Source organism: Rhinoraja longicauda, chromosome 9 (genome assembly GCF_053455715.1).
Source record: "Rhinoraja longicauda isolate Sanriku21f chromosome 9, sRhiLon1.1, whole genome shotgun sequence".
Lineage (NCBI taxonomy): Eukaryota > Metazoa > Chordata > Chondrichthyes > Rajiformes > Arhynchobatidae > Rhinoraja > Rhinoraja longicauda.
This window is the reverse complement of record NC_135961.1, coordinates 1,828,062-1,842,617: the sequence shown is the minus strand read 5'-3', so window position 1 is coordinate 1,842,617 and position 14,556 is coordinate 1,828,062. Positions and strand designations below refer to the sequence as shown.

The following is a 14,556-nucleotide window of genomic DNA, read 5'->3' as shown; positions in this document are numbered from 1 at the left end:
AGAGGGAGCGTGTCTCTGTGTGTCTGACCCTGGGGTTGGTGTGTGATGGGACGGTGTAGAGGGAGCGTGTCTCTGTGTGTCTGACCCTGGGGTTGGTGTGTGATGGGACGGTGTAGAAGGAGCGTGTCTCTGTGTGTCTGACCCTGGGGTTGGTGTGTGATGGGACGGTGTAGAGGGAGCGTGTCTCTGTGTGTCTGACCCTGGGGTTGGTGTGTGATGGGACGGTGTAGAGGGAGCGTGTCTGGTGTGTCTGACCCTGGGGTTGGTGTAGAGGGAGCGTGTCTCTGTGTGTCTGACCCTGGGGTTGGTGTGTGATGGGACGGTGTAGAGGGAGCGTGTCTCTGTGTGTCTGACCCTGGGGTTGGTGTGTGATGGGACGGTGTAGAGGGAGCGTGTCTCTGTGTGTCTGACCCTGGGGTTGGTGTAGAGGGAGCGTGTCTCTGTGTGTCTGACCCTGGGGTTGGTGTGTGATGGGACGGTGTAGAGGGAGCGTGTCTCTGTGTGTCTGACCCTGGGGTTGGTGTGTGATGGGACGGTGTAGAGGGAGCGTGTCTCTGTGTGTCTGACCCTGGGGTTGGTGTGTGATGGGACGGTGTAGAGGGAGCGTGTCTCTGTGTGTCTGACCCTGGGGTTGGTGTGTGATGGGACGGTGTAGAGGGAGCGTGTCTCTGTGTGTCTGACCCTGGGGTTGGTGTGTGATGGGACGGTGTAGAGGGAGCGTGTCTCTGTGTGTCTGACCCTGGGGTTGGTGTGTGATGGGACGGTGTAGAGGGAGCGTGTCTCTGTGTGTCTGACCCTGGGGTTGGTGTGTGATGGGACGGTGTAGAGGGAGCGTGTCTCTGTGTGTCTGACCCTGGGGTTGGTGTAGAGGGAGCGTGTCTCTGTGTGTCTGACCCTGGGGTTGGTGTGTGATGGGACGGTGCAGAGGGAGAGCGTCTCTGTGTGTCTGACCCTGGGGTTGGTGTGTGATGGGACGGTGTAGAGGGAGCGTGTCTCTGTGTGTCTGACCCTGGGGTTGGTGTAGAGGGAGCGTGTCTCTGTGTGTCTGACCCTGGGGTTGGTGTGTGATGGGACGGTGTAGAGGGAGCGTGTCTCTGTGTGTCTGACCCTGGGGTTGGTGTAGAGGGAGCGTGTCTCTGTGTGTCTGACCCTGGGGTTGGTGTGTGATGGGATGGTGTAGAGGGAGCGTGTCTCTGTGTGTCTGACCCTGGGGTTGGTGTGTGATGGGACGGTGTAGAGGGAGCGTGTCTCTGTGTGTCTGACCCTGGGGTTGGTGTGTGATGGGACGGTGTAGAGGGAGCGTGTCTCTGTGTGTCTGACCCTGGGGTTGGTGTGTGATGGGACGGTGTAGAGGGAGCGTGTCTCTGTGTGTCTGACCCTGGGGTTGGTGTGTGATGGGACGGTGTAGAGGGAGCGTGTCTCTGTGTGTCTGACCCTGGGGTTGGTGTGTGATGGGACGGTGTAGAGGGAGCGTGTCTCTGTGTGTCTGACCCTGGGGTTGGTGTGTGATGGGACGGTGTAGAGGGAGCGTGTCTCTGTGTGTCTGACCCTGGGGTTGGTGTAGAGGGAGCGTGTCTCTGTGTCTGACCCTGGGGTTGGTGTGTGATGGGACGGTGTAGAGGGAGCGTGTCTCTGTGTGTCTGACCCTGGGGTTGGTGTGTGATGGGACGGTGTAGAGGGAGCGTGTCTCTGTGTGTCTGACCCTGGGGTTGGTGTGTGATGGGACGGTGTAGAGGGAGCGTGTCTCTGTGTGTCTGACCCTGGGGTTGGTGTGTGATGGGACGGTGTAGAGGGAGCGTGTCTCTGTGTGTCTGACCCTGGGGTTGGTGTGTGATGGGACGGTGTAGAGGGAGCGTGTCTCTGTGTGTCTGACCCTGGGGTTGGTGTGTGATGGGACGGTGTAGAGGGAGAGTGTCTCTGTGTGTCTGACCCTGGGGTTGGTGTGTGATGGCACGGTGTAGAGGGAGCGTGTCTCTGTGTGTCTGACCCTGGGGTTGGTGTGTGATGGGACGGTGTAGAGGGAGCGTGTCTCTGTGTGTCTGACCCTGGGGTTGGTGTGTGATGGGACGGTGTAGAGGGAGCGTGTCTCTGTGTGTCTGACCCTGGGGTTGGTGTGTGATGGGACGGTGTAGAGGGAGCGTGTCTCTGTGTGTCTGACCCTGGGGTTGGTGTGTGATGGGACGGTGTAGAGGGAGCGTGTCTCTGTGTGTCTGACCCTGGGGTTGGTGTGTGATGGGACGGTGTAGAGGGAGCGTGTCTCTGTGTGTCTGACCCTGGGGTTGGTGTGTGATGGGACGGTGTAGAGGGAGCGTGTCTCTGTGTGTCTGACCCTGGGGTTGGTGTAGAGGGAGCGTGTCTCTGTGTGTCTGACCCTGGGGTTGGTGTGTGATGGGACGGTGTAGAGGGAGCGTGTCTCTGTGTGTCTGACCCTGGGGTTGGTGTGTGATGGGACGGTGTAGAGGGAGCGTGTCTCTGTGTGTCTGACCCTGGGGTTGGTGTGTGATGGGACGGTGTAGAGGGAGCGTGTCTCTGTGTGTCTGACCCTGGGGTTGGTGTGTGATGGGACGGTGTAGAGGGAGCGTGTCTCTGTGTGTCTGACCCTGGGGTTGGTGTGTGATGGGACGGTGTAGAGGGAGCGTGTCTCTGTGTGTCTGACCCTGGGGTTGGTGTGTGATGGGACGGTGTAGAGGGAGCGCGTCACTGTGTGTCTGACCCTGGGGTTGGTGTGTGATGGGACGGTGTAGAGGGAGCGTGTCTCTGTGTGTCTGACCCTGGGGTTGGTGTGTGATGGGACGGTGTAGAGGGAGCGTGTCTCTGTGTGTCTGACCCTGGGGTTGGTGTGTGATGGGACGGTGTAGAGGGAGCGTGTCTCTGTGTGTCTGACCCTGGGGTTGGTGTGTGATGGGACGGTGTAGAGGGAGCGTGTCTCTGTGTGTCTGACCCTGGGGTTGGTGTGTGATGGGACGGTGTAGAGGGAGCGTGTCTCTGTGTGTCTGACCCTGGGGTTGGTGTGTGATGGGACGGTGTAGAGGGAGCGTGTCTCTGTGTGTCTGACCCTGGGGTTGGTGTGTGATGGGACGGTGTAGAGGGAGCGTGTCTCTGTGTGTCTGACCCTGGGGTTGGTGTGTGATGGGACGGTGTAGAGGGAGCGTGTCTCTGTGTGTCTGACCCTGGGGTTGGTGTGTGATGGGACGGTGTAGAGGGAGCGTGTCTCTGTGTGTCTGACCCTGGGGTTGGTGTGTGATGGGACGGTGTAGAGGGAGCGTGTCTCTGTGTGTCTGACCCTGGGGTTGGTGTGTGATGGGACGGTGTAGAGGGAGCGTGTCTCTGTGTGTCTGACCCTGGGGTTGGTGTGTGATGGGACGGTGTAGAGGGAGCGTGTCTCTGTGTGTCTGACCCTGGGGTTGGTGTGTGATGGGACGGTGTAGAGGGAGCGTGTCTCTGTGTGTCTGACCCTGGGGTTGGTGTGTGATGGGACGGTGTAGAGGGAGCGTGTCTCTGTGTGTCTGACCCTGGGGTTGGTGTGTGATGGGACGGTGTAGAGGGAGCGTGTCTCTGTGTGTCTGACCCTGGGGTTGGTGTGTGATGGGACGGTGTAGAGGGAGCGTGTCTCTGTGTGTCTGACCCTGGGGTTGGTGTGTGATGGGACGGTGTAGAGGGAGAGCGTCTCTGTGTGTCTGACCCTGGGGTTGGTGTGTGATGGGACGGTGTAGAGGGAGCGTGTCTCTGTGTGTCTGACCCTGGGGTTGGTGTAGAGGGAGCGTGTCTCTGTGTGTCTGACCCTGGGGTTGGTGTGTGATGGGACGGTGTAGAGGGAGCGTGTCTCTGTGTGTCTGACCCTGGGGTTGGTGTGTGATGGGACGGTGTAGAGGGAGCGTGTCTCTGTGTGTCTGACCCTGGGGTTGGTGTGTGATGGGACGGTGTAGAGGGAGCGTGTCTCTGTGTGTCTGACCCTGGGGTTGGTGTGTGATGGGACGGTGTAGAGGGAGCGTGTCTCTGTGTGTCTGACCCTGGGGTTGGTGTGTGATGGGACGGTGTAGAGGGAGCGTGTCTCTGTGTGTCTGACCCTGGGGTTGGTGTGTGATGGGACGGTGTAGAGGGTGGTGTGTGATGGGACGGTGTAGAGGGAGCGTGTCTCTGTGTCTGACCCTGGGGTTGGTGTGTGATGGGACGGTGTAGAGGGAGCGTGTCTCTGTGTGTCTGACCCTGGGGTTGGTGTGTGATGGGACGGTGTAGAGGGTGGTGTGTGATGGGACGGTGTAGAGGGAGCGTGTCTCTGTGTGTCTGACCCTGGGGTTGGTGTGTGATGGGACGGTGTAGAGGGAGCGTGTCTCTGTGTGTCTGACCCTGGGGTTGGTGTGTGATGGGACGGTGTAGAGGGAGCGTGTCTCTGTGTGTCTGACCCTGGGGTTGGTGTGTGATGGGACGGTGTAGAGGGAGCGTGTCTCTGTGTGTCTGACCCTGGGGTTGGTGTGTGATGGGACGGTGTAGAGGGAGCGTGTCTCTGTGTGTCTGACCCTGGGGTTGGTGTGTGATGGGACGGTGTAGAGGGAGCGTGTCTCTGTGTGTCTGACCCTGGGGTTGGTGTGTGATGGGACGGTGTAGAGGGAGCGTGTCTCTGTGTGTCTGACCCTGGGGTTGGTGTGTGATGGGACGGTGTAGAGGGAGCGTGTCTCTGTGTGTCTGACCCTGGGGTTGGTGTGTGATGGGACGGTGTAGAGGGAGCGTGTCTCTGTGTGTCTGACCCTGGGGTTGGTGTGTGATGGGACGGTGTAGAGGGAGCGTGTCTCTGTGTGTCTGACCCTGGGGTTGGTGTGTGATGGGACGGTGTAGAGGGAGCGTGTCTCTGTGTGTCTGACCCTGGGGTTGGTGTGTGATGGGACGGTGTAGAGGGTGGTGTGTGATGGGACGGTGTAGAGGGAGCGTGTCTCTGTGTCTGACCCTGGGGTTGGTGTGTGATGGGACGGTGTAGAGGGAGCGTGTCTCTGTGTGTCTGACCCTGGGGTTGGTGTGTGATGGGACGGTGTAGAGGGTGGTGTGTGATGGGACGGTGTAGAGGGAGCGTGTCTCTGTGTGTCTGACCCTGGGGTTGGTGTGTGATGGGACGGTGTAGAGGGAGCGTGTCTCTGTGTGTCTGACCCTGGGGTTGGTGTGTGATGGGACGGTGTAGAGGGAGCGTGTCTCTGTGTGTCTGACCCTGGGGTTGGTGTGTGATGGGACGGTGTAGAGGGAGCGTGTCTCTGTGTGTCTGACCCTGGGGTTGGTGTGTGATGGGACGGTGTAGAGGGAGCGTGTCTCTGTGTGTCTGACCCTGGGGTTGGTGTGTGATGGGACGGTGTAGAGGGTGGTGTGTGATGGGACGGTGTAGAGGGAGCGTGTCTCTGTGTCTGACCCTGGGGTTGGTGTGTGATGGGACGGTGTAGAGGGAGCGTGTCTCTGTGTGTCTGACCCTGGGGTTGGTGTGTGATGGGACGGTGTAGAGGGAGCGTGTCTCTGTGTGTCTGACCCTGGGGTTGGTGTGTGATGGGACGGTGTAGAGGGTGGTGTGTGATGGGACGGTGTAGAGGGTGGTGTGTGATGGGACGGTGTAGAGGGTGGTGTGTGATGGGACGGTGTAGAGGGTGGTGTGTGATGGGACGGTGTAGAGGGTGGTGTGTGATGGGACGGTGTAGAGGGTGGTGTGTGATGGGACGGTGTAGAGGGTGGTGTGTGATGGGACGGTGTAGAGGGTGGTGTGTGATGGGACGGTGTAGAGGGTGGTGTGTGATGGGACGGTGTAGAGGGTGGTGTGTGATGGGACGGTGTAGAGGGTGGTGTGTGATGGGACGGTGTAGAGGGTGGTGTGTGATGGGACGGTGTAGAGGGTGGTGTGTGATGGGACGGTGTAGAGGGTGGTGTGTGATGGGACGGTGTAGAGGGTGGTGTGTGATGGGACGGTGTAGAGGGTGGTGTGTGATGGGACGGTGTAGAGGGTGGTGTGTGATGGGACGGTGTAGAGGGTGGTGTGTGATGGGACGGTGTAGAGGGTGGTGTGTGATGGGACGGTGTAGAGGGTGGTGTGTGATGGGACGGTGTAGAGGGTGGTGTGTGATGGGACGGTGTAGAGGGTGGTGTGTGATGGGACGGTGTAGAGGGTGGTGTGTGATGGGACGGTGTAGAGGGTGGTGTGTGATGGGACGGTGTAGAGGGTGGTGTGTGATGGGACGGTGTAGAGGGAGAGCGTCTCTGTGTGGCCTGGGAGTGATTTATCGCATCCACTGCCCCTAACCCCTCGCCCCATACCCTTGACCTGCGAACTCTGGCCCCTGACCCCCCTAGCGCCTGGGTTAACTGTGATCTCTCTGCAGGCTTCCACGTTTCCCACTGTCATTGTGTACGTGATGGACACGTCACGGAGCACCAGCCCCGTCACCTTCATGTCCAACATGCTGTACGCCTGCAGGTACGTCCGGCGTGGTGGTGCCCGAGTGTGGTCACCCTGGGGGGGGGGGGGCGGGGGGGCGTTCACCCCGGACTGTCTGGTATCTATCTATATACTAAAACTCTTGTTTGTTTGTTTGTTTGTTCCTGAACTACAGCCAAAACGGTACACGATAGCGCGACAATTTTCGGCCCACCTTCCTCACCGTCGTCCCTTTGGTGCTAATGGAAGAGGTTTCATTGAAATCGGTGTTATGTTTTTAGTTATTCACATTTTAAAGTTTAAATCTATCTCCTAGTGAAGGGGAGAGGGGAGGAGGGAGGGAGAGGGGGGAGGGGGGAGAGGAGTGAGGAGAAGGTGCTGCACCAATGCAGGAGAGGTTTGGGCCCAACGGGTCCACTTGGTCTAGTAAATTACCAAAAACTCTCATCTTGTATATTTATCAGTTTGTTTGATTGTTTGTCCCAAAATACAGCCAGAACGGCACACGATAGCACACCAATTTCAGGCCCACCCTACTCACCATTCCCCTGCGGTGTCGTTAGATCAAGTTTGGTTACATTTTAAAAGCAATTAACTTAATAAACTTTAATAAATGCGCTCCCCATCCCCCCCCCCCCCCCCACCACCGCCAGGAGGACCGGTGCCTGTCCTGCAGGAGAGGCTTGCACAAAGGGTTGCCGGGCCTGCAGGAGAGGCTTGCACAAAGGGTTGCCGGGCCTGCAGGAGAGGCTTGCACAAAGGGTTGCCGGGCCTGCAGGAGAGGCTTGCACAGAGGGTTGCCGGGCCTGCAGGAGAGGCTTGCACAAAGGGTTGCCGGGCCTGCAGGAGAGGCTTGCACAAAGGGTTGCCGGGCCTGCAGGAGAGGCTTGCACAGAGGGTTGCCGGGCCTGCAGGAGAGGCTTGCACAGAGGGTTGCCAGGCCTGCAGGAGAGGCTTGCACAGAGGGTTGCCGGGCCTGCAGGAGAGGCTTGCACAGAGGGTTGCCGGGCCTGCAGGAGAGGCTTGCACAGAGGGTTGCCGGGCCTGCAGGAGAGGCTTGCACAGAGGGTTGCCGGGCCTGCAGGAGAGGCTTGGACCCAACAGGCCCACGCCCGTCTTGTATTTTATATCTCTCCATCTACGCGGGGCTGTGATTGCTTCCCCCTTTCTCTCGCAGCATTCTCTACAAGACCAGGCTGCCGTTCATTGTGGCCATGAACAAGGTAGGACTTTACTGCCCCGCTCGCTCTGTGCTACCCCACAGACCAGACACGGTCTGCAGGCACCCTGGCCATCGTTCACTGCCAGCCACCTGTGAGGCTGCCCGATGACCGGGGTATCGGCAGCAACTCTGCCCCGGGAAAGAGGCGGACGCTGGTTTCTGAAGAAGGGTCTCGACCTGAAACGTCACCCATTCCTTCTCTCCAGAGACGCTGCCTGTCCCGCTGAGTTACTCCAGCTTTTTGTGTCTACCTTCGATTTAAACCAGCATCTGCATATCTAGTGCTGAACCTGCCTGGTCACATCCCCCCCGTCCACGTTCCCCCCCCCCCCCCCCCCCCCCCACTGTCTACACTCCCAATATGCTAGCTATCAAAGATACTAGAGGAGCAAGATGGACCACTCCGTGGAAACCGCCTATACTGAAGTGCGGTACGCAAAGGAGCGTGACGGCCGCCATTTTAGTAAGCAAAGCCCGCCGTTCGCTCTTCCTCTCACAGTGTAACCAGTGTTGTGGGGGAACAGTATGTGTGATGATATCATAAAATTGCAGAATATATCTCATCTATCACTTCACAGATTTTTGTCATTTTTCTTTTTAAATGTTTCTGCAAGTTTCTGCCGACTAAATGGCGCCGTAACTTACTACGGTTTTTAGGGTGAGTGGTCTATCTCGCTCTGCTCTGTTATCTTTGGTAGCGATACCCTCTGGCAATAGGGGTATTGCTACCCCCTACCCCCTGGGCAATGACCGCTGGCCTAGGCAGGCCCATGGGATAGTGATACCCCCCCACCCTGGGGTAGTGATCCTCTCCTGGGGCAGTGATCCCCCTCCTTGGGCAGTGATCCCCCCCCTCCCTGGGGCAGTGATCCTCCCCTGGGGCAGTGATCCCCCCCTCCCTGGGGCAGTGATCTCCCCCCACCCTGGGGCACTAGTTCCAGTGAGTGATGGTGCATAGAAAACATGGAATATAGGTGCACGAGGAGGCCATTTGGCCCTTTGAGCCAGCACCGACCGCCATTCATTGTGATCATGGCTGATCATCCACAATCAGTAACCCGTGCCTGCCTTCTCCCCATACCCCTTGATTCCGCTAGCCCCTAGAGCTCTATATAACTCTGTGTGTTTTGTAGTGAAAAAAAACTGCAGATTCCTGTTTCAATCGAAGGTATTTATTCACAAAATGCTTGAGTAACTCAGCGGGACAGGCAGCATCTCTGGAGAGAAGGAACGGGTGACGTTTCGGGTCAAGACCCTTCTTCAGACTGATGTCAGGGGAGGGGGCGCGGACAAAGATGGGATGCCTAGTCGGAGACAGGAAGACTACAATACAATACAATATATCTTTATTGTCATTGTCCAGGGGTACTACAAGATTGGGAATGCGTGGGAGAGCTGGAAGGGGGAGGGGATAGAGAGGGAAAGTAGGGACTATCTGAAGTGGAGAAGTCAATGTTCATATCGCTGGGTGTAAACTGCCCAAGTGAAATATGAGGTGCTGTTCCTCCAATTTGCGCTGGGCCTCACTCTGACAATGGAGGAGGCCCAGGACAGAAAGGTCAGATTGGGAATGGGAGGGGGAGTTGAAGTGCTGAGCCACTGGGAGATCAGGTTGGTTGGGACGGACTGAGCGGAGGGGGGTGTTCCGCTGTTATCCTACACTGTGTTGTGTGCTGTGCTGACCTTGCAGATTGACATTGTGAGCCACGAGTTTTGCCGTGGAATGGATGACGGACTTTGAATCGTTCCAGGATGCGCTGAACCAGGAGTCGAGCTTTGCCAGTAATCTGACTCGCTCCATGAGCCTGGTGCTGGACGAGTTCTACAGCACCCTGCGGGTAATGGGGCAAGGTTGGCGTGAGGCATCTCCCCATCCCCACCCGACAGGCACAACAAGCTGGAGTAACTCAGCGGCTCAGGCAGCATCTCTGGAGAGAAGGAATGGGCGACGTTCCTGAAGAAGGGTCTCGACCCGAAACGCCACCCATTCCCTCTCTCCAGAGATGCTGCCTGACCCGCTGTGTCTGCCTTTGATTTGAACCAGCATCTGCAGTTTTTTCCTACACATCTCACCGTTCCCCTCTCCCCTTCCCCGTGTGAGAGGGCAGCCTGTGCCAGCGTGTGGCTGGGAGCCGGTGGGTACAGCGGCATCTACCACCAGCTCTGGCAGAGGGGACGTGGGATATGGAAACATAGAAACATAGACAATAGGTGCAGGAGGAGGCCATTTGGCCCCTTCGAGCCAGCACTGCCATTCATTGTGATCATGGCTGATCATTCACAATCAGTAACCCGTGCCTGCCTTCTCCCCATACCCCTTGATTCCACTAGCCCCTAGAGCTCTATCTAACTCTTTTTTAGATTCATCCATGAATTGGCCTCCACTGCCCTCTGTGGCAGAGAATTCCACAAATTCACAACTCTCTGGGTGAAAAAGTTCCTTCTCACCTCAGTTTTAAATGGCCTCCTCTTTATTCTTAGACTGTGGCCCCTGGTTCTGGACTCCCCCAACATTGGGAACATTTTTCCTGCATCTAGCTTGTCCAGTCCTTTTATAATTTTATAAGTCTCCATAAGATCCCCTCTCATCCTTCTACACTCCAGTGAATACAAGCCCAGTCTTCCCAATCATTCTTCGTATGGGATGGGGAGGGGGAGTGAGCAATGCACTGGTGATCAATGGGAACTAAGTCTCTCTGTGACGCAGGCAGGTCCTGTGTGGTAACTGGGCGGGGGATGGGGGAGAGGTTGGGGGGCTAATGCTGGGAGTGGGGACACCACCCAACCCACCTGCGTCTCACTGCCCCTCTCCTCACAGGTGCTTTGGTTTAGTTTAGAGATACAGCGCAGAAACAGGCCCTTCGGCCCACCGGGTCCGCGCTGCCCAGTGATCCCCGCACATTAACACTATCCTACACCCACTAGGGACAATGTTTACATTTGCCCAGTCAATTAACCTACAAACCTGCACGTCTTTGGAGTGTGGGAGGAAACCGAAGATCTCGGAGAAAACCCACGCAGGTCACGGGGAGAACGGACAAACTCCATACAGACAGCGCCCGTAGTGGAGATGGAACCCGGTTTCTCCGGCGCTGCATTCACTGTGAGGCAGCAACTCTACCGCTGTACCTCTGGTAGTGTGGGTGTGGGCCCCTGGAGGTGGGGTCTGCCCCTGGGCTCAGGGAGCCTGGCAGTGAACCCCCGTCCGTGTCTGACTGCCGCTGCTTCTCCCGCAGGTGGTGGGGGTGTCGGCGATGGAGGGGACGGGAATGGACGACTTCCTCACGCAGGTGGCTGAGGCGGTCGTGGAGTACGACCTGTGAGTGTCCACGGGGGGGGGGTCGTCCTGACCCCCCGTCTCCCTTGCCCCAAACTCCACCTACTCCCCCACTCTCTCCCTCCCCCTCCCCACTTCCCCCCCTCTCCCTACTCCCCCCTCCCCCTACTCCCCCCCCCCCCTACTCCCCCCCCTCTTCCTACTCCCCCCCTCTCTCCCTACCCCCCCTCTCCCTACTCCCCCCCCTCTCCCTACTCCCCCCTCTCTCCCTACTCCCCCCTCTCTCCCTACTCCCCCCCTCTCTCCCTACTCACCCCCTCTCTCCCTACCCCCTCTCTCCCTACCCCCTCTCTCCCTACCCCCCTCTCTCCCTACCTCCCTCTCTTTCCCTACTCCTCCCCCTCTCTCCCTACTCCCCCCTCCCTCTCTCCCTACTCCCCCTCTCCCTACTCCCCCCTCTCCTACTCCCCCCTCTCCTACTCCCCCCTCCCTCTCCCTACCCCTCTCCCTATTCCCCTCTCTCCCTACTCCCCCCCGTCTCCCTACTCCCCCCCTCTCCCTATTCCCCCCTCTCTCCCTACTCCCCTCTCCCTCTCTCCCTACTCCCCCCCCCTCTCCCTACTCCCCTCTCCCTCTCTCCCTCCCCCTCTCCCTACTCCCTCCCCCTCTCCTACTCCCCCCCTCTCTCCCTACTCCCCCCCTCTCACTACTCCCCCCTCTCTCCCTACTCCCCCCTCTCTCCCTACTCCTCCCCTCCCTCTCCCAACTCCCCCCTCTCTCTCCCTACTCCCCCCTCTCTCCCTACCCCTCTCCCTACTCCCCCCCTCTCTCCTACTCCCCCCTCTCCCTACTCCCCCCTCTCTCCCTACTCCCCCCTCTCCCTATTCCCCCCTCTCTCCCTACTCCCCCCCTCTCTCCTACTCCCCTCTCTCCCTACTCCCCCCCTCTCTCCCTACTCCCCCCTCTCCCTACTCCCCCCCTCCCTCTCCCTACTCCCCCCCTCCCTCTCCCTACTCCCCCCTCTCTCCGACTCTCCCTCTCCCCTACTCCCCCCTCTCTCCCTACTCCCCCCCTCTCTCCCTACTCCCCCCTCTCTCCCTACTCCCCCCCTCTCTCCCTGCTCCCCCCCTCTCTCCCTACTCCCCCCCCTCTCTCCCTACTCCCCCCCTCTCTCCCTACTCCCCCTCTCCCTATTCCCCTCTCCCTACTCCCCCCCTCTCTCCCTACTCCCCCCCTCTCACCCTACTCCCCCCCTCTCCTCCCTACTCCCCCCCTCCCTCTCCCTACTCCCCCCCTCTCCTACTCCCCCTCTCTCCCTACTCCCCCCTCCCTCTCCCTACTCCCCCTCCCTCTCCCTACTCCCCCCTCCCTCTCTCCCTACTCCCCCCTCCCTCTCTCCCTACTCCCCCCCTCCCCCCCATCTCTCCCTACTCCCCCACTGGGTGTTGTTGGGGGTGGTGGCCACACTGACCAGTCTCTGCTCCTCTCCCCACAGTGAATACCGTCCCCACTACCTGAAGATGAAGCAGGACGTGGTGAGTGGCTGATCCGGCACCGGGGGGGGGGGGAGGGGAGGGTGGGGGGGGGGGGGAGGGGAGGGTGGGGGGGGGGGGGGCGCGAGGAGGCTGGGGTCAGGGTCACTAGGTGGGGATGCTGGGGTCAGGGGTGGGGGGTAGGGTTTAGACAGGGACAGGTGGGGGAGGCTGGGGTCCAATGGTTCTTTATTATCACATATACTGAGGCGCAGCGGTAGAGTTGCTGCCTTACAGCGAATGCAGCGCCGGAGACCCGGGTTCCATCCCCACTACGGGTGCTGTCTGTACGGAGTTTGTACGTTCTCCCCGTGACCTGCGTGGGTTTCCTCCGAGATCTTCCGTTTCCTCCCACACTCCAAAGACGTGCAGGTTTGTAGGTTAATTGGCTTGGCAAATGTAAAAATTGTCCCTAGTGTGTGTAGGATAGTGTTAGTGTGCGGGGATCGCTGGGCAGCACGGACTTGGTGGGCCGAAGGGCCTGTTTCCGCGCTGTATCTCTAAACTAAAACTAAATTGAAGTAAAGATGAAATACTTGTATTTTGCGTACAGACCAGTAACTTTCCCTCTTCTAATCCCCTCCTCTATCCCCCCTTTCTATCTTTCCTTCTCGCTTTGTGATCCCCCCCATACCTGCTTTACCCCTCCCCCCCCCCCCCCCCCCCCCCCCCGAGCCTGTGTAACCTCCTGTGTGTGTGTCTCTCTGTGTGTGTTGCATGTGGGGTCTATATGTGTGTGTCTGTGTGTGTGTGTCTCTGGTGTGTGTGTATGTATGGGGTCTGTGTCACTGTGTGTGTGGTGCATGTGTCACTGGTGTGTGTGTGGGGTTTGTGTGTGTGTGTCTCTGGTGTGTGTGTGTGTGTCACTGTGTGTGTGTGTGTGTGTGCGTGTCACTGTGTGCGTGTCACTGTGTGTGTGTGTCTCGTGTGTGTGTGTCACTGTGTGTGTGTGTGTGTGTGGGGTCTGTGTGTGTCTGGTGTGTGTCACTGTGTGTGTGTGTCACTGTGTGTGTGTGTCTCTGTGTGTGTGTGGGGTCTGTGTCTGTGTGTCTGTGTGGTGTGTGTGTCTCTGTGTGGTGTGTGCGTGTCTGTGTGTGTGCCAGGCTGACAGGGAGTTGCGAAGCCGTGAGGAGCAGCTGGAGAGGTTGCGGAGGGACATGGGGGACGTAGCCATGGACCCCGACCATCGGTCTCCTGCCGCCGGTAGGTGGGGGCATCGCCGACCCGGGTGGGGGGGGGGGGGCCAGAGACGGCCCCTGGTTGGAGTTTATTGTCACGTGTACGAGCTACAGTGAAAAGCCCACCGTTGCTCTGCCTCCACAGATGCTGCTTGACCTCTGAGTTCCTCCAGCAATTTGTCAGTTGCTTAAGATCCCAGCATCTGCAGTTCAGTTCAGTTTAGTTTATTGTCACGTGCTACAGATGCTCCTCGACCTACGGCATGGTCACGTTCCAATAAACCCATCGTAAACCCAATATACTGTAAGTCAAAAATGCATTTAATACACCTAACCCACCCAACATCACCCACCTAACCCACCCAACATCACCCCACCTAACCCACCCAACATCACCCACCTAACCCACCCAACATCACCCACCTAACCCACCCAACACCACACCCACCTAACCCACCCAACATCACCCACCTAACTCACCCAACATCACCCACCTAACCCACCCAACATCACCCACCTAACCTACCCATCATCGTAGCCCAGTCTAACTGAAACGTGCTCAGAACACGTCCATTAGCCAAATCCACTGGTGATGGCGTGGCTGGCTGGGAGCTGTGGCTCGCTGCTGTTGCCCGACATCACGAGAGAGTATCGTACCGCATATCGCCAGCCCGGTAAATGATCAAAATTCAAAGTGCGGTTTCTCCTGACTATCGCTTTTCCACCATCGTAAGTCGAGGACCATCTGTACAGTGAAAAGCTTATGTTGCGCGCTAACCAGTCAGCGGAAAGACAATACATGATTACAATTGAGCCGTTACAGTGTACAGATACATGATAAAGGGAAAGCCAGCAAGGTAAAGCCAGCAAAGATAGAGGGGCTGAGACCCATGGCGTTTCTTTGCCAGAATGCTGCCTGGATTGGAGGCTTTCTGCTCCAGGGA

The 14,556-nt window shown here is 58.2% G+C and overlaps 1 protein-coding gene across 1 annotated transcript in view; it reads left to right on the top strand.

The window, feature by feature from the left end:
- Window positions 1–14,556, top strand: part of gpn1 (GPN-loop GTPase 1) — a 38,264-nt gene that overhangs the window by 20,488 nt on the left and 3,220 nt on the right. Inside the window, exons 7-13 of the mRNA XM_078405734.1 lie at window positions 6,348–6,442; window positions 7,581–7,639; window positions 9,330–9,463; window positions 10,862–10,944; window positions 12,398–12,437; window positions 13,538–13,637; window positions 14,190–14,260. Coding sequence (XP_078261860.1) covers window positions 6,348–6,442; window positions 7,581–7,639; window positions 9,330–9,463; window positions 10,862–10,944; window positions 12,398–12,437; window positions 13,538–13,637; window positions 14,190–14,260 — 582 coding nt within the window. The remainder of the gene's footprint in view (window positions 1–6,347; window positions 6,443–7,580; window positions 7,640–9,329; window positions 9,464–10,861; window positions 10,945–12,397; window positions 12,438–13,537; window positions 13,638–14,189; window positions 14,261–14,556) is intronic.